This window comes from Dermacentor andersoni, chromosome 1, assembly GCF_023375885.2.
Source record: "Dermacentor andersoni chromosome 1, qqDerAnde1_hic_scaffold, whole genome shotgun sequence".
NCBI lineage: Eukaryota > Metazoa > Arthropoda > Arachnida > Ixodida > Ixodidae > Dermacentor > Dermacentor andersoni.
The window spans coordinates 208,010,096-208,029,605 of NC_092814.1; the positions used below are offsets into that span (position 1 = coordinate 208,010,096).

General features: G+C 43.8%; 1 protein-coding gene across 2 annotated transcripts in view; it reads right to left on the reverse strand.

Annotated features, from left to right (window-relative positions):
• Positions 1-385: 385 nt before the first annotated feature.
• tyn (trynity) overlaps positions 386-19,510 on the reverse strand; it is a 94,433-nt gene continuing 75,308 nt past the window's right edge. Inside the window, exons 8-14 of one of the 2 annotated variants that reach the window (XM_055062997.1) lie at positions 17,832-18,007; positions 14,992-15,125; positions 14,752-14,906; positions 9,082-9,163; positions 8,846-8,990; positions 1,920-2,094; positions 386-1,216 (exon numbers count right to left, since the gene is read on the reverse strand). In XM_055062997.1, the coding sequence (XP_054918972.1) occupies positions 1,059-1,216; positions 1,920-2,094; positions 8,846-8,990; positions 9,082-9,163; positions 14,752-14,906; positions 14,992-15,125; positions 17,832-18,007 (1,025 nt within the window). In that variant the 3' untranslated portion in view covers positions 386-1,058. The remainder of the gene's footprint in view (positions 1,217-1,919; positions 2,095-8,845; positions 8,991-9,081; positions 9,164-14,751; positions 14,907-14,991; positions 15,126-17,831; positions 18,008-19,510) is intronic. The other variant, XM_055062998.2, reaches the window with a different exon arrangement.

A 19,510-nucleotide genomic window follows, 5' to 3' on the forward strand; every position in this document is an offset into this window, starting at 1 on the left:
CCTTCTTATAATTTGAGGACCACAAGTATGGAAATTTAAGCCTAAACCTGAGTTTAGTCTGCCTGGACACGATAATGAGGTTACGCCTGCTTGAAATGCCCCCAAAACAACATAATCACACGAGAAAGTTGTTGCAACGGAGCCGCTAATGATGTACAGAACACAAGTGCTACTATCGTGCGGTAAAATACGGAGAGCAACAGACACGCACAACACCATTCTAATAGTATGGCCCTCACGGCTTGTGCGCGCATGTTACCGAATGCTGCTCGCTCGTGATGAAGTATCTACACGATATGACTCGCACTCTGACTGCCGCACTCCAATTATTCATGTATTGCACTCACAAATCTGGATGCGGCCCCCCCACCCCACCCCACCCCACTTTCCGAAAGTTAGTTTTCCCACTGGCAACATGCACAACATGTTTAAAATGTGTCGGTGGAGACTTTGGCGAAGCTTGTCGATGCGATGGCGGTTCGTATACCACCACGGCAGCATACGCACCAGGTGTGTTCGTCTATTCTTAACCCAATGTAATCGCTGCAGATAATAGTTATGATCCTATCGAAAAACAGCATCGCCGCTCCTTGATTAGGCCGTGGCGTCGAATTTCGCGAAAGTAAATGGACAAGTTCAGTTATACCCGTACATGGCTATGAGTTGCCACGTTTACGTTCGACACGGGCACAGATTAAGATAAAGTTCATAATCACCCCGTGCGCTCCACATTTGTGTTTTCTTCAAGTGACTGCATGTCAGCAAGCGAGAATTTTTCGCGGGAACGGACTCTTCCAGCCTGGTTCCGAGGCTTCACTAACTTCTCTGCGTTTTGCGAGCAGTGTTCCTGTATATGAGCGTATATGCAGAAACACTAACTGCGACCTATAAACCGCTTCGGTATTTTTCATCTGAAACGTAATGCTCAGCAGTTGAAAATGCACCGAAATGTGTATCAGAGCGCTCGGTGGGAATAAAAATGGGCAGAATGAAAGAGTTACAAGTCCGCGCCATTGTGTCGAACGAATGTGATCCTCCTAAGTCCACAGTTATCATGTTCATGTTATGGACTTCACTTTTCTCTGTGCAACAAAGTACGCAACGGTGCAGATGTAAATCACCAGCAGCGTCGACGCAGTTATGCTGAGGGCCATCACGGAATTCTTGGAGGCGCACTTGTCCATCAGCGCCACTGTCTCCTGGTAGCTGAGCGACTCTGCAAACACGGAAACAAACACGCTGGGGTTCAGCAAAAGCGCTAGCTTGGTGAGGCTTTGGCGAAGACAGTTCACTCAAAGACGCACCCCGATTTGAGTCCTGTTTTCGTCGTCTGTCGACATATCCTGCTTTACGGCTTCATTCAACGCATAAATAATACGGAAAGAGGCATTCCGTCCATTGTATATCACAGCTTTTCCTTAACAGCTCATATATATACTTACCTAAACGCTATCATTATTATTCCCACTTGTCCTGCGACAACCGAAACATTTCATTCCTTCGGCATGGATTCCATTATTTCTCTTTGAACCTACTGCAATGGTTAACACGAACTACAAACAATTACGAAAAAGACATATTCGGATCACAATGGACTAAGAGTGCGCGTGTAACAAAGGACAAAATACGCCAATAGCATCCATTCAAAGAAGCAAGCGCGCTTCTGCGAGGACTTACATATATGTCGTACTGAGGGTATCCCTCTTGCCTGGACCTCAAATAAAAAACTAACGGCGGAACGAGATCGTTAGCTTCAGCAGATCACGAGAAGGAAAAGCTATCGGATAACGTTTCTTTTTTCTTTCCTTATTGCGTCTTCTGCCTCGTATGAGAAATGTAACCGCGATTCTTCTCTTTCCGTGATCCGTTCAATTAGACGTTCGGGCAGGTCAACAATGTGGGATCAGCTGGACGCTCACCGTTGATTGTGGGCGGCCTCTCTGTCATGGACCTGGCGGCTGGTTCATCCCCGATGTCCAGCACCAGGATCTCTTGGCTGAGCGTCATTTCCTCCGTGGTCCTCTTGGAAATACGGGCAGACCGCTTGCGACGTCCCCACGACTCAATGTTCTCCCGGCCGTGCGTGCAGACAACCTGAAAATGCGCCGACAAAATGTCATTTCAGCCGTCTCTGGCCGAGTATTCCTCACCCCGCTTGTACCGAATGAGTGCACAAAAAGCTGACGTATGCATCGTGTATGCGCGACGTGCGTGATGCCTTCAGAAAACGGTCCGGTGGAAACCCCTTCCTCTGGCACAGGATTTGCTCTCCCTCTGTCCCTCTTGCAAAGAGAGGGACAACGAGCTCTGCCAACTTAGCTGTGGAGGTGTCCGCTCCTGTGGCGTAGCTGAGTAACGTTCAACGCGATTAAGGAATTTTGTTTAACGAATACGGAGGCACACTCGCAATATCCAGGGGTAATGCTTTAAATTTATTTCACGTTCCACTCGCCCTTCGTCAGTGGCTAAGACGCTGCAACTTCAATTGCTGGGAACATACTTTCGGCACAACGGATGATGCAAAAAAAAAAGAAAATTTTAATGACATGGGTTTCATAACAAGCTTATAACCCTATAGCACATTCATCAGTTCACTGTTTTAACATCTACATAGTTACTGGCCCTTCTACCTTTCGTTTCCATGTTACATTCTGATTCCACGTGTACGCGCACCAGTCTCATAAAAACTTAGATGTCGGGAAACAAGAAGAGGGGGATAAAGCGCGTGTACAACGCAATGCGCACGTGCGTCATTTTCTCCGGGAAGTGTACCTAAACTGATTCTATCGGTATGTTTATTCTTTAATGAGATTTAAATATGACTGTCGCGGGAGCGGGAGGACGGAGGGGGGGGGGGGGGGGGGGGGGGGAGTGTCACGCCGTTGAGATAAGTAGACGGAGAGCGCGGAAGAGGTGGTGGTTGTACTATAACCGGAGTAGTTAAACCGGAGCGCAGCTGCAAATTGGCACTGATGAACATGCGGACTTGAGATTAATACCAAAGTAACACCGCTTTTCTTCTCGATTCAGTGTTTCTTCAGTATTTCAGATTATATCTGATAATGGTGATGAAACAAACGACATGAGTTCTAGCGCGCTGGCAATGATATTTTTTTTTTGTCGATGTTCGACGTTCGTTCAAAAGTGAAGTTGATCTAAAGAAAAAAATTGACTCGCCATCCTGGCCCTGTGAAAGGGGATATGCAGCGACGCGGTTGAAAGCCACCACTACAACTGGAGAGGGGGGTATGCAATGCTTTATGGCTTTAGAATAATAACAGTAATGCTATTTTAGAGTAATGGTACTAATGGGAGTAATGGTAAATTTGACAGCACGCCACCGCCCATAGCGGTGCTGCAACAGCATTGAAATCAGCTGATAGGCTGTTCATTTTGTATACGAAAGGCTAGGGACGTCACTCCCCACTTCGCAAGCAGCCGTCACCGCGGCAGCTTGCGCAACTGTAATCTTTACGGGGAAACGTATACGGGGGAGCGCTCCGTGCTTCGCATTGCATGTCGGCGCAGGAGCGCCTTGTCATCAATTATTTGGTTCGGATGCTTATTTGTTGAGCTTGTTCTTGATTTAAGCGTATACTTAATGAAACGTATGCTGTTCTGTATGTTGTATGCGTGACTCCAAAGAATGTCTGCACTGGTCGCTTCAATTTGCTGAGTGCTTGTAGCCTCTGCTTTACGGGGGTATGAGCCATGGCATTTGGAGGTATGAGTAATTGATGACGGATAGTTTTCTGTCGACGTTACGCCACGAATAAATACCGGGATCCTAGCTATAGGCAGCTTCGCTGTAAAAGATCGGTGCGTGGAGAACTGAAGAAATGAAAAAGAAACAAGACAGCGCGTAAAATCGGCTATATTTTGTAACGTTTTCACAGGTAGCATTCTTAGAATCTATCTCTGCAGGAGTTAATAGATCACTGAGTGGTCACCTCCCTGTGTTTCTGATATGTAATGTCCCTTTGTTCTTTAACCAAATTTCACATTACCAGTGCTTTAAGACACAGAATACTGACATCAACTCATTAGAACAATTTCGGTCCATGCTATTGTATTTTGATTGGACACCACTGCGTAGCCACGTTACTGCAGCCGATCCCTCTAATTTTTTTCTTAAAGCAATTAACATTATTTTACAATCAAGCATTCCCATACAGGATTACAAAAAACGAAGGAAGCTTATGAGCCATGGATAACGTCCCGCAACCATAAAGTGATTTCTAAGGAGAACAAGCTATACCAGAAGTTTTTGCCAGTTCGCGACCTCCTTAATTTCATATTTTTCAAAAAATTCCGCAATAAACTAAGTGTCAGATTAAGGAAATCTAAAAATGAATATCACATTACCCCTATTTGAAGGTATTAGTAATTTAAAGGTCCGCTGGAGTAGGTTAAACATGCTTTTAGGTTATGAACGACCTTGCTCACCTGTTTCTGTTAGAATTGACGGTGTTAGATGTGCTGGCAGAGACTTAACTGAGAAGTTTAACGACCATTTCACCTCTTTTATTAAAAGTGAGCATGACACTAGTGTTCTTGATTACGGGAAAGATCCGGCACATTATACCATAGGCCTTATTGAGTGTGATTGCGATGAGGTAGTCTCCACGTTTAGGCGTATGAAAGTCAGCAAATGCGCAGACGCTTTTGGATTAAGAATGCAACCTGTATTATGTGTCATAGATGTTATTTGCCCAATCCTAACGTATATTTAAAATGGGTCGCTCAGTAGCGGTATTTTTCAATCAGAGTTGGAAAGAGGCGAAAGCAGTCATTCTTCATATAGGAGGTGCTAAGGCAGTTCTGAATAATTATAGGCCCATATCCACTTTACCAATTTTTTTCAAATGATTAGAGCGAATTACCTATGTGCATCTTTCTCATTTCTTTCAAAAATATAGTGTAATAACCAGTAAACAGTATGATTTTATAGAAAATTTTTTTAGTAGAGTTGCATTCCTCAAGCAAAAGGAATTAAGTCCTAATAATATATGAAACAAAATAATTAATTTAAAAATATTTATAGATGTCTCTAAAGCGTTTGTGGTGTGCCTTATGGTGTGCGAGGTATTTTCTTGGATTTAATGCCTAGCTACTGGCGCCATCGTGTTTAATATGTGGTTATTGGCGACGATCACTCGTCCTGTTACACTGTTAAACACGGCGTTCCTGAATATAGCCTGCTTGGTCTTTGCTATTCATTATTTATATTAATGTCTTAATATAGATAGATACTAATATTCAATATATTAATATGCAGACGACATGAGTTTATTTTTATCAGGTACTAATGAAAATGATTTTGTCGAATAAGCGAATAGCGCCTTAGACAAGTTGAGCCCTTGATCTATTAAAAATGTTCTCCTTATAAACTCCAAGAAAACTAAAGAAACATTTTTGAGAGCTAAAAATCAACTTCTTTCTGTTAGCGCTACTCTTACCTTACGAGGCAATGCCTTAGAAATTACGCAGTCAAAATTCTGGGAGTACATTTCAATGAATTCATGTTATGGGATGCTCACACCGAGCATCTGCAGGTAAGCTTGCCCGTATATTTAGAATCATGAAAAAATTCCAGCATTTATTACTTGTAAAAGCAAAGCTTACGTTACACCACGCACTATTTGTATCGGAATTCAAATAGTGCATTTGGTATGGGGCAGTACAACATCGAAAAGCATCATGCAGCTGTCATTTAGGCAGAAGAATGCGCTTGTCTCAATTGCTAGCGTGCCTTGCAGAACACGCTCTGAACCACTGTTTACCGCCTGTAACATCATGCGCTTATCCAACATGTACCGTTACCGTGTTTTACAGCTATAAAAATCACCGATTGAAGACGGAATATTATTCGTATCCAAAGTTGCACACCTCCACACCAGCATTCACTACCACCCTACCTGACACCATGAATACTTGTCTGTGTCTCTCCCGCGTACCAACCACGGCTTTCCAACTCCAAAACATACTTCGTTATATATATTGCGCTGATCGAGGTGTAACACGAGCCAAACTTATATATATATATATATATATATATATATATATATATATATATATATATATATATATATATATATATATATATATATAAGTTTGGCTCGTGTTACACCTCGATCAGCGCAATTTCTTATGATCTCTTCAAAACATTTTTCGTAAATTTATGTGCATTGCCCTGCCCCTATTTCTTTCTAGTATGTATTGAATTTCCGCAATGAGATGTTATTGTGTTTATTGTATGGTTCATTTTATGCTGCAGCATAAAGCTTGTTTTGAGTCTTCCTTGTAAATAGCTTTGACCCGTACTATCTGCTTTTATTGTCTGTGTACCGCTGTACCGATGTATACATGAAGGAAGGGAACACCATCAAACCACGACTTAGCGGCTTTGTTTTCTTTTTGCCTCCTTCTCAAACATGTACCTATGCATGTATGTCTGGAATAAAAGACTCAAGCAAAAAAGACTCTGGCCATCTCCCAGTTCCCAGTTAAACCTAGGTATAGGTGACTCGGAAGGCACTTGGGGGCCGCTATAGTTTTTCAAGTCTTCAGCCATCGATGACGGCTTGCATCCGTGCAGCTGCGCAACCGCGCGTGTGCGTGCAAAGCGAGAGAGAGAGATAAAAGTGGTAAGTGATATTAACTAGGCAGAGCCCGATTGTCTACCCTGCTGCGCTGTGGAAGGGGGAAAGAGGGACTGAAAAATGAAATGGAGAGAAGTTCAAAGTATATGCACGCACACATACGCAACGAGTCATTAACCGTTCAATTCGCCACAAGCACAATAGTGCGCAGTGTTCGTTGTCTGCCTTCTAACTTGACACTATACCCGCCATTCTATTCTATTTCTCTTTGATGATATCAAGCCTTTAAGTATGTAGACTTTAAGGAAAGTATTAGATGCTCTATTAAGGTAATTTGCATCTTTGTCTTCTGTTTCACTGCCACCATCATCTTCAACTTTTTTTATTATTAAATGTATTTAAGGAGAGGTTGGCGCCTATGTGGGGTGCCGGCTACTCCTCTTCTCTTACATAATAGTTATTGTCGAAAAGTCGTCAATAATCATCAAACTGAACCAATAAACACCTGAACGAACCTTCACGTACTAAGCCTCAGTACTGCAATATAAATAAATGTTTGCGCAACAGAAGAGTTCACGTAGCATACATACTCACAAAACGGAAGTGTTCACACGCAACACATGTGTTCACGCAGCATAAATGTTCACAAAACCAGGACGTTCACACAGAAGATGTTGGGCACTTGAATGTCGCACTCTAAATGCAACAAATACAAATGCTATATGAACACGAAGACACAATGAACATGTAATTAAGGGTGCCTGTTAATGACAATGCGAGCAATAACTGTTGTAGGACTTAATATTTTTGTGATATTTTTCATTCCTCCAAAAATTGTACTAAGGCGCGCGCAGCGATGTTTTAAAGTTTTTTCTGTTGGCATGGACCTAAACTTTTTCCTAAGGATAGTTGCCGTCTATCCAAGTCATGTAGTTTTTCCAAAAGGATCTTGCGAGGTACATCAAGATTTTTACAGTGTAGAAGAAGGTGTTCCATGTCTTCTTCGGCCTCTTCACATCAGCATGTAGCACTGTAAGTTTGCTTATCCTATACAGGAAGCTTTTAGTGTAGGCATTGCCTAGCCGAAGCCTATGAACTGTTGTTTCAACAGACCGTGTAATTTTAAGCGGAATAATTAATTTTATTCCAAGATCTATATTATACAGTTGACAGTTCTGCGCATAATTTATGAACCAAGTTTTCTTGGACAATCTACGGCATAGTTCGTTCAATAGACATCGCGCATCACTCGCCGCTAGAGGAAGCAGTGATAATTCATTCTCTTGTGCTGCACGTGACATGGGATCAGCTGTTACATTTCCTATGATTTCACGGTGACTTGGAATCCACTTGAAAGTTACGTCGTGTTGTAGATCTTTCGCTATGGCGTATGTCTTCTGTATTTCGAATGTCAATGTGCTGTTTGCTTTTCTTAAGCTGATTTGATTTTAACGCAGCAATGAGGCTTGTGAGTCACTCAGAATTACCCAGCGAAGTGCTTCTTACTGCTGACATATGTAACGTAAAGCAGAAAGTATTGCGTAAAGTTCTGCCGTTGTGGACGTTGTAAATTGGCAAAGATCTTTTCTCTTGGTATGCAGGAATATAAAACGCAGATGTAGAGCTTTGTTTTCAGCATGATCCATCGGTATACACGTGAATGCGATATACATACTTAGTGTAAAGGTGTGGTAAAATTAATTGCTTTATCGCAACTACGGGCATATCACATTTGCGACCTACTCCAGGAATTGAAGTGACTATTTCTGGAATTGCTAGTCGCCATGTGGGATGAGTTGCGCAAGTAGGCCAGTATTCGTAAGGAGGCAGTAAATTTTTGCACCACCGTATTTCTTCATGTATGCGTGCAGCGGCTCTATCCTGAAGGTCTTGGCATAGTGGATGTTTAGCGTTTTGTGTTGCCAAACGAAAAAGGTGACGACAAGTTTCCGTAAATCTTAGTGCATGAAAGTTGGGTGGCGGGGCTCATCATCCTCTCCTTTCTTTTCACCTTCATTTCTCCTATGCCATCCGACCACACGGCTATCCCCTGAATAGTCTGTTTCGTCTAATGCGGACGGCAACTGCTAGTCCCGAGACAAAATGTACAGTCAGCGATGTGCCGCAGTTATACAACGCGCCTCTCTTGCCTCTCATTCTGTCCTTCTCTCCGTTTACTTCTTTGCCCACTTTTGTTGTCATTTCTGTGGCGTGCAAGGAGGCAGAAAAGGAGGACCACTCACCGGTTCACACCTGCCGACGCAGTATTTCACGTTGCACTGGAAGATGACACCGTAGGATTCTGTGAACCTAAATGCCTCGTAGGAACTCTGAAGGCTACTGTCAATTTGCATGAAGCCGGGGAATATGGTAGGATCCACAGGACAGCTGTGGGAAAGGACACAAAGAGCGTTGCGATGCATTGGCGGCGCACATGCTGAAGGGAATAGCGAATGAGTGAATAAGAAAGCGGCTATACCCTCTTTCGTCAATGATTTCAAACGTGCTCCTAGCATCCTTAGCCATGGCAATGCAACTCCGTGCGAAGATGCCATAGGGAGCTGTAAAATGAGAAGAAATGAACCATGATTTAATTCATCTTCTGCTAGCAGTTTTTATTATTTTTTTGCATGCTTATGGCTTTCGCGTGGCAGGATATGCGATAGCGGGCATGGTTCGCTACTTAAGTACGCCGTGAGTTTTCTCATCAACGAACGGCGGAGAGTTCTTTTTTACCGACCTTATTTCCCATTTCCTATTGTCATACCAAAAATACAGTGAATCTTTGGTATAGCAAGATCACCGTGACAGAAAATGGAGTTTGTTATAAGTGGTATTTCGTTAAAAACATAGAGCTTCTAAAAGAGCCACAGTAACGCCGGAAGTGCACTCCAGTTGTTGAGAAGCTCATAAAGCGTACAATTTCGAGCAAATGAAATGCGAACGAGTTAAAGATAGGAAGAGCGTGTTATTTCGCTTCTGCTTTGAAGACTTGTGTAATGTCGACATACTTTCGCTCCTACGCATCAACTGAGGCTTGCATCATCGTGGTGGACAGGATTGTAGCGGTACAAAGCCGCACTCTCGTGTTATTATTTTTGAAAGGTGTTTTATTTCATAATTTCTAGTTTGTATTCAATTTACCCGCGACAGTACAATGAAACAAAGCTGCGCTTAGTTTGCTTGCTTGTTCGTTCATTCATTCATTCATTAGTTCGTTCATTCGTTCGTTCGTTCGTTCGTTCGTTCGTTCGTTCGTTCGTTCCTTCGTTCGTTCGTTCTTTCATTTATTTATTTGCTTGTTCGTTCGTTTATTTGTTTGTTTGTTTGTTTGTTTGTTTGTTTGTTTGTTTGTTTGTTTGTTTGTTTGTTTGTTATAGCATGTCATGAGCGCAATGTCTCAGAAATTGCGACTATCAATTTATTCCACAAGGTTTGAAACCTTACTGTGGAATAGCCTTTCCAGTAAAACATTAACCAAGTTACATGGATCTTCGCACTGTTGAGTTAAATTAATATCACTGGCATAAGTATCAACAAGTCTTTGACAACTATCTGAGAATTGTTTTACAACGGGGCAATACGTAGCGTATGCTTTTTTTTTTAACAAATGAGTTGCTGTGGAAAGATTGGGGTAAAACATACCTCGGCTACTCCGTATAACGTTGAGTGCATATCCCCCTGTTCTACAAATAATAAAAAAAATAAACACTTTCGCATATGTGAGCCAATACGAGCAACTGACCCATCAAAGACAGTGCAGCTATATAAGGGAGTTATCACACCTTGCGTAAATCCAAGAGGTCTGTTTTGACACTTCCCGAAATCAATCCAAGTCATTGCAAACTCCACTATATCTGGTGCGATTCCTTCACTGTAGGCGGGAATTTTCATAAGCTTCACTATATCCAAGCTTTGTACAGAGACCTGCGTTTTTCCTTTAAACTCATTAAAGAAATGGCACGGCACGAACGTACTCATATGAATGTCTACTAAAGTTGATCATAGCCAAAAGGCCCATACGTGATACCCACAGAATGTTTATCGATTTGCGCCCCTCCTAGCTGACCTCCAACATGTAGCCAGTGAAACGCGGCATCAGAAACAACGCTTATGGATTACTGGCTCCGATAAACCGCGCAAGAAAAGTGGTTATCTATTCGAGTGAGGCGTATATACGTAAGGTGACATTTATAATTCTTGTTTATTTCACTTCAAAGCAAACCCGGGGCCCCGACGCAAGCTGCTGACTGTTCTTTGACATTTGATACCGAGCGCACCGCCCGCGTAAAAGCCGCTGCAGAAGTTACCTTAACAGCTTCACTGTAAAATTAAAATAAAGATGAATGCGCGCAGCTGCCATAACTCATAATTTCATTTGTGAGACGGTTTGCCTTGCGCAGCCCTGGCACGATAAATGCCTAAGACGTAACCTCCGCGCACGCCATATGCGCGTTATTGTAGGCACTCCGAAGAGGCAGTGAGCATATTCCTAAATTTTCTGCCACAAGCGTTTGTTGATGGTTCAAGCGTTTCTACACTTCTCGATATGGGCCTTTCACATACCTTCTTCCTGCCACTTATTCGACTCGGTATTTCATGAACATTCCGCCTACTACCACTTATTGCACTCGGGTTACTTTTCTTTCTTTTTTTGACATTTCTCTTCTTGTCGTAAAAGCATGCAGGAGTGACTATGTTGGCTGTGTAAGAGAGTTTTTAGCTTCACACCATGTCTACAATGCGAATGGCGATAACGATGGGTACCTATGACTGATTAACACAGTAAAAGCCGTTCCTTCGTAGCCTGCTTTTCAGATTGTAAAGATTGCCATTTTTAATCCCTTTATGTCACCCACCGCTCATGGGCGGCTGATTCTTGTGATAACGTCGCAGTACGCCACACGCGCCATTAGTGAAGAGTGAAAAGAACAGAACTGGAACAGAATAAACCGTTACATTACTCCGACCTTACACACATTGCAATTGAATTGAAGTAAAACGCATACACGGCTTGTAAGATTGACGTCACATTAGTTAATATATTGCTATGTATCAGATGCTTCCTTGTTTTGTTTCCTGGTTTTAATTTGTTGTATTATGAATGTATCCTTGCTAGTGCTATGCAGCTGTCCATTTTGAAGAACGGCGATACTGAAAGAGAAGGAGCCACACAACACCGCTCTGGCATGTGTTATTTTCTTGATATCCTATAGGAACTTCTAGCTTATCACTACTTGTTCCTGGTCTAGTTATTTCATATTTCTCGCGGTGGAAAAACGCTAAAACATGTAAAGAAACGACTGGACTGGAAAGAACATCACTGGCAACTCGCTTTATTCGGAGAAGACAGGTACACTCTTTAAAGACGGTGCCAGCGTGCGCAAATACATTTGCGCACCGAAAACAGACCCGTAACAATAGCCCTTGAATTGTTCAAATGCGGGCTTATTCCAACCATAGCGCGAAGAACAGATGTTCATTGCTGCGGATAGTAACAGCCGTATCGCTGACACAAAAAAAGTCGCAGTAGGCCTCGAAATGCGAAGCATCGATTTCGATAGCAATTAGAGAGTATACGGAGTAAGGAGAGTAGTTTTATCAGCCAAATAAACCCGTAAGCATTCGCTTACTAGCTAAATAAACAAGCACGGTGTCAAGCGCACAGGCAAACTCGATGACCGCGTACACTCGCTGTCAAAAGCCTGGCGTAGGGAAGAGTGGCAGCAGGAGCGAACGAATTGACCTTCGTGCTGCCTCTCGCTTCAACGCGAACTAAGCTGCAGGAATACAGCACACAGAAAGCTTTCAGCCCTCGGTGCACTTAGACTATGTACTCATTGCAGATTGCTTTCAAGATGGGGCCCGCGAGGCCGCGCTCAGCTGCGCCATACGCAGCCGCCGCCGGAGTAGAGCGTCCTCGGTATACCTTGCGCACGAAGACGGCGCGCTTCCTCCCTGCCTTCCTCCCTTGCGCATGCGAGATCGAGCCATCATCCTCAGCTTACCCTCGCATACTTTCGCTCGCACCCACAGCATACGGAGCGCAACCAAGATGTTATCGAAACCACGCTTTATGCGCGACATGACAGCGACGGCAGAAACGCGCGTGACGCGTATACATGATTACTATCTCACTTATAATAATAATAATAATATAATACTATATCATTTATTTCTGATGTAATATGACTCCATTATCTCGTGTTACAAGGCCTCCTTACTTTACCGAATACGCAGTTATTAAAAAAGACTCACACGTGCTGGAGCCACAGTGCATAGGCAAATGCACAGAATTCTTTAAATTATGGATTTTTACGTGCCAAAACCACTTTCTGATTATGAGGCACGCCGTAGTGGAGGACTCCGGAAATTTCGCCCACCTGGGGTTCTTTAACATGCCCCTAAATCCAAGTACACGGGTGTTTTCGCATTTCGCCCCCATCGAAATGCGGCCGCCGTGGCCGGGATTCGATCCCGCGACCTCGTGCTCAGCAGCCTAACACCATAGCCACTGAGCAACCACGGCGGGTGCACAGAATTCTTATTCTTCATTGAAAGCTCGTGCGTTTTTGCCTTGATAACGGCATGTTTGGCCGGCATAATCCCTACCGACGTTCTTTCCAATCCGTTCTTTGCTTTATATGCTCTCGCGTCTTTTCCGCTGCAGGAAATGCTAGCTTGTCGTGACTAATTTGTTGCATTTGAAGAAACTCTGTTTTCTTTTTCTCTTTCCCAAATGAAGTCTGTCCGCTCACTCCAACTAACCTTTACAGTGCGTATCACAAGGTTGAGAATGATTTAGATCCGCCTTCACAAGATTTCCTTACGTAAGTGCATTTTGTCATTGGCTGGGGTCTGGGCGCCTGCCACTGATGCTAGCAATCGACCTGGGGCGCTATAACAAAAAGCTATTCCAAACTTTTCTATTCCAATTCTGCAATCAGCCCTCCACGTTTGGTCAAAAACTTTTTTCAATCACCCCCACTTCGCCTGTCTTTCACGTGACGTCACGAAAACCGCGATACCTCCACATCTGATATGACGCGTACACACTGATTATGCATCAGTGGACCGAAAAAAAGAAAATAGTTATTTCTGATTTGACGCCTTTTAGCCATTAACCCTCGGCTAGTGGTCAAAAGTTTCTGGCTGCACCCACTTCACCTGCCTGTCACGCGACGTCATAAAACCGCGAAAACTCACTGCGTCAAAATGACGCGTGCGCGTTAAAGACCCATTAATATGTCGAACAAAACTGAATTTCTTTCTGAATAGCCGCAGGCTGTCCCGTTCCGAAAGGAATAAAAGATAGTTGCCGCCGATCGCTCAGGCACTCGCAGCTGCCGGAGTGCATGTGTTTGTTTGCGTGCAATAAACCTTTTTGCGTGGCCGTGTAACGTTTTCAAGCACGTTCGGCACGTTTACGACCTCGCTCTGACAACTCTTCTTTACTGAAGATCCGTTTTAGCGGCATTTTTAACCTTCCGTTGCATGCCGCCGCAATTTTCAACCAGCCACCTCGAGCCAAGTAACGGAAAGCGGACCAATCGCAGACGTCGGCACCACCCTCTTCCTCCGTTTATCTATTTTCAGTGGGCTGGCTCAGCCCCATCGAATCCCTCTCCACTTGAGCGTGATCTTCGCCTCTTGTCAGTCAATTAGATAAGACAAGCAGCTCACCGTAGGCAATGTCATTTGTTTTTAAAGCAAACAAAAGTGACCTATAAACGAGGAAAGCTTTTGATTGGTCTCTTGAGACAACCCTGGTGGGTCACCTCCCGATGCTTGCGTCGGCGCTTACGCAAATTTGACGTCAGGAGATTGGAATAAAAACATGCTGGAATAGTTTTACGTTAAAGGGCCCCTGATAACGACGCCTTCGCAAGGGCGATATTTAATCACGGATGGCACTCACGCAAATTTTTTTTCTGTGTGTCAACGGGTTCCAGATTGCGACAATCACCGTAATGAACATTTCCAGCCAAGGCGGATGTCAGTCTGGTGGTTCTGCCATATACAGTCGACAGTGTTTGCATATTGACGTTGCACTAACATAATACAAAGCCTACCGTGGCCACCGACGTTTTTTTTTTCCCTAGTGCTTTCTATAGTATAGCGCTAGAAAACTGCAGCTGCGTACACTCACTGCTCTCAGGTATTTCGATCCTGAAGGTGAGCCGATCACCGATCCTGACCGTGGACGCCTCCCTTCCGTCGACGCCGAAGATGACGATCTTGGGGAGCGGCGCCTCCGGCGAGGCCGTTATCTGGGTGGTGTCGGGGTCTCTGAAATCGAGATCACTGCTCCAGTTACCGCCAGAGGTCTGCTGAGATAAGCGCGAGAATATGGACAGAAGGGAGTACGAACGTGCGTTCGGTCGCTTACCTCACGGGCATCATGCCGAACGAGATGTTCTTGGACGAGGTCTCGTAGGTGCAACGCACGTTGTACACTTTGTCTGCTTTGGTGAGGACCACGTTGTGGTGCTGCAGTACGACCGTGTTCGTGTATACGCCACCCTAGAAGAGTAGAGCAAAAACACAAAAAGCGAATCTTCGTGATCGCGTCGACCGGTGGTCAGCGGTGGGTGGTGTATGCGCCAACACTAATATGGTCTCCGCAAGACTTCTAGAGGAAAATGCAAATAACTGTAATGAGTGTCGTATATGTGTGGTAGCTATAGAACTGACTGCTGCGAGTGACTTACTGAGGTCTGCGTTGATGCACCCCTGGACTTACACTGTTCTTTTTAATTATTATTGTATTAACCACCTGTAGCCTGTTGAGAACAAAGGGATGCAGTAGCCGAGACACTTAATACCTGAAACACGACACAGCGACCTTTTGAGAAAAAGAAAGGATGCAACAGTAATATGACTCATTTTCTTAAAACAGCATGATGGCATAACTGTTTTCGTAGATGTATCGACTGCTGCGAGTAACTTACTGAGGTCTGCGTTGACGCACCCCTGGACTTACACTGTTCTTTTTAATTATTATTGTATTAATCACCTGTAGCCTGTTGAGAACAAAGGGATGCAGTAGCCGGGACGCTTAATACCTGAAACACGAGACAGCGGCCTTTTGAGAAAAAAAAACGGATACAACAGTAATATGATTCATTTTCTTAAAACAGCACGATGGCAGGAATTTTTTTTTTCGTAGCTGCATCTTTTATAATTCTTGTTATTAATGTCACGTCTATTATTTTCGCGCGAAATATTCGATACCTGTGGCTGGGGTATTTCTATCCTACTTATTTCAGTTAGAAGAACGAAGCAGCTACTATATACACACCGCAAGTGTGTTTGTCTTTTCATCCCATTTTGCGGTCTTGCTTTTATGCAACGGTAAACTTCAACTGCCGTGTTTACAGCTCAGCGGTTCTCGTGCGACACAGTGCTAATATGACTTTTTCTTGTTTTTTTGTACTACCATGGGCAAACGCAACCCGAATAGGAAAACTTAAATCAGACCAAGAGAATTCGAAGATTTTGCTTCAGCTAGGGGAATACTAGTCTGCGTGAATAGAGGTCGGACATAGGACGAAAAAAAAATTTTTTTTTCGATTTCTGTGTTCGATTTTGTGGCTAGAAGTCCGCTGCTTCCATAACAATAATAGTCGAGTAACTAGCCCACATTAACAATCAAATAATGTTCCCACATTTCGGCGTATGTGAGTGCGTCTGTTCGCGTTTGAATTCTGCTGTTCGCCTTTCATTAGTCAACGATAGTGCGTCGCTTTTGAGAAGTTGTGTGCTGCACAGAGTCTGCTATAATCCAAGCGAACTTGCCAAAGTACTCAACAACTAAGAGGCAAGGAGGAGCCACCTGTTGTTATGAGCTCTTTGATGTAATTACATGTTACCTCTTTGAGGTAAGATTCGCGACAGAAGGCGGTTTCATAAGAGTACGCTACATACGAGACTACAGCTCTATTGCAGCTGAGTGACAGCAGCGCGCTTTTCGTTTTCATACACTTGCCAGGCTGCGCACACCGCACACAGAACCAATGCGTCGGAGATTGAAGAGCCACGCTCGTAACGACGAGTTGAGACAGAAGGTGCACTTGATAAACTCGCGCACAGTTTCTAAACTATTGTTTAAACTAATGTCTCTTTGTGTCACGTTTCTGGAAAGTTTACTTCCCGCATAAATACGGAGTGTCATTATTCGTGTACAAAGATTCAATCGCACTGTAAACTTTTTGACGCTGAATTGCTCATGTAAGTATATGACTGTGTGTGTACATTACCCTCCTCTGTCCGCACGTTTTCGCATCCAGAAACACATACGAAGACAAACTTCAGCTGTTTTCTTTTTCTCTGCTTGTCTGTTCACATGCTGCATCATTACGTCATTTTTATTCTACCGTGTGACTTTCAGAAAAAATTAATCTCAGCTGCCATTTAATAGTCGCATGCCCGAAAACATGTACAAAATAGATGTACAATAACAACGTTTCTATCTATAACACAGACGTTAGAAATAACATAATACGACATATAACGGACACCACCAGCCTCTGTGTTTTCTGTGTGTACTCCCTGTTAGAATTTGAGCCGGTAACATGTTTCATAATGCTCTATAACAGGCATTAAACAACCAGGGGCGCCTTGCACGAACATTTAATAGCAGAAAAAAAATAACAAATTTAAGAACGCGTTCTAGTGCGGACTAGGAGTCGTATAGGGAACACTTAAGAACGCGTTCTTAAATTCATTATTTTCGTCATTAAATGCTCGTGCAAGCCGCCTCTGGTCTCCTCCAGAGAACGTAAACCGCAAAAGAATGGCGAATCGGGCGAGTTGGAACTTGTCCGTGACAGCAGCGCACGGGAAAACAAAGAGGCAGAAAGAGGAGAAGCGGGACAGCGCTTATCCGATATTTTCCCCTTTCTGTAACTTCGTTTTGCCGTGCACTGCTATATATCATGAACGTGAACCTCTTCATCGGTCAGTAGCGGTCGGCCATGAACATTTAAAGTGTTATTGGTGCTCTACATATTTATTTTGCTTTTGCATGCCACCTCAGCGCGGGATTCCAGCTCGACTGGGCCAAAACACAACGACGCCGTCCAAGGCGATGCATCTGAGAATCATTTGCTTCTGTACATGCCACACTAACCTGCGCCGACGTTACACATGGGATACGGTGTATAAGTGCTTGCTGGCACGTGCAGATGGAGCCCCGTATACGCTTCCCATTGGCGAGAGCAAACGCACCATTGACTGTGTGTTGCAGTCTTGCCCCGTGAGCGAGAGGTCGAGCCGAAAAGCTTGGCTGTTCCGGACGCTCGTGTTGCACGTCTCGCTGCGTCCCATGGCGTAGATGCGACCGTGGAAGGGCCGGCTCGTCTTCACGTACACCACTATCTTCGCGTCCGTGCACTGAATGGACACTGCGAGCGGGAGACATCGGCGGGTAAGGACGCCGTACGTTTCAGTACACAGTGCTGAAAGATAGCACGGAGATACAAACTGTGCTGTTTCGCGCTTCATTCCGACAATGGTTACTTAATGCCTCCTTTAAGCCTCCAACTAGGGCTGTGGTTACGCCTTGCCTTGTCTGCCTCCCCCCACCCATATCCTTTCTGCTTTTTTTTTCTTTCGTTTTGGTATTTTCGTCGTTAACAGCGTGAGGCTTTTAGCGCGTGAAAAAGACAAGGACGAAAGGGAGACGTGACACACACAAGCGCTAACTTGCAACAATCTTTATTTCGAGCAAGGGACCCATACATATATACAACTTTTTCGCGTACATCATCACCACTTCACATTCCAGACATCCGGACATTCTAATTCTACACAGTTGACTTCGCCGAAAACTTAGTTATAGCGCTGCGAAGCCAACTTGGCAAACAGCGTCAGCAAGCGTATGGTGTGCGTTTTAAGATACACTGCTTAAGAGACAGGAGTGGGCTCCAGACAGAGAAAAAAAAGAGCTTTAACTTAGCACGCAGAGTTTATTTATTTATTTATTTATTTATTTATTTATTTATTTATTTATTTATTTATTTATTTATTTATTTGTTTGTTTGTTTATTTATTTATTTATTTATTTAAATTTAAGCTTTCCTTGCCGCTGCTCCCGACTCTACGGGTGCTGGCTGCTACTGCCTTGCCGAGAAGACAGCCTTACCTACTGGTTATGTGATATGTACACCCATTCATGTCTCCTTATTCTTTGTTCTTTATTCAGAGATACCCCGCTTTACCCGGGGGCGTGCAAGCAGGGGGTTACAACTTCGAAAAAAACACATCTTCGTTCGCGCAGCACACTTGGTCACAAGGTAATCGATTCCACTCTGTTACAGTTTGGGCAAAAAATGAATTAGCATAAAGGTTGGTTCTAGTTCGGTATTCTCGAATTTTAAAGTCATGATCTGTTCTCTTAAATACATAGTGCGGTGGTTTAAAATAAGTGTCTCTATTAATTCCGGTTTTGTTATTATATGTGCTAAATAGCAATTTTAGACGCAGTTTTCTTCGGTGAGACGAGAGCGCTTACCATCCGCGCTCACTTTTCATTGCAGTGCAGCTCTCCTCTCGCTTGTATCGCCCAAGAACGAACCTTGCCGCTATGTTTTGTATTCTTTGGATTTGGTCAATCAAAGTTTTCTGGCGAGGGTCTCAAACACAACACGCATACTCCAAGATCTCCTCCTACAGAGAGATCTCCTAGATCTCCTATAGAGAGATAGAAGGATAGATGAAAGGCAGGAAGGTTAACCAGGGACTGAGCCCGGTTGGCTACCCAGCACTGGGGGTAGGGCAAAGAGGTGGGAAGGATTAAGAGAAGGAGAAAAAGTCCAGTGTTGGTGTTGCCGATACATTGAAAATTAATCAACGCTATAACGCAGACGGCCGCCCAGTCCGGGTGCCTTAAGAAATCGTATCGGCAC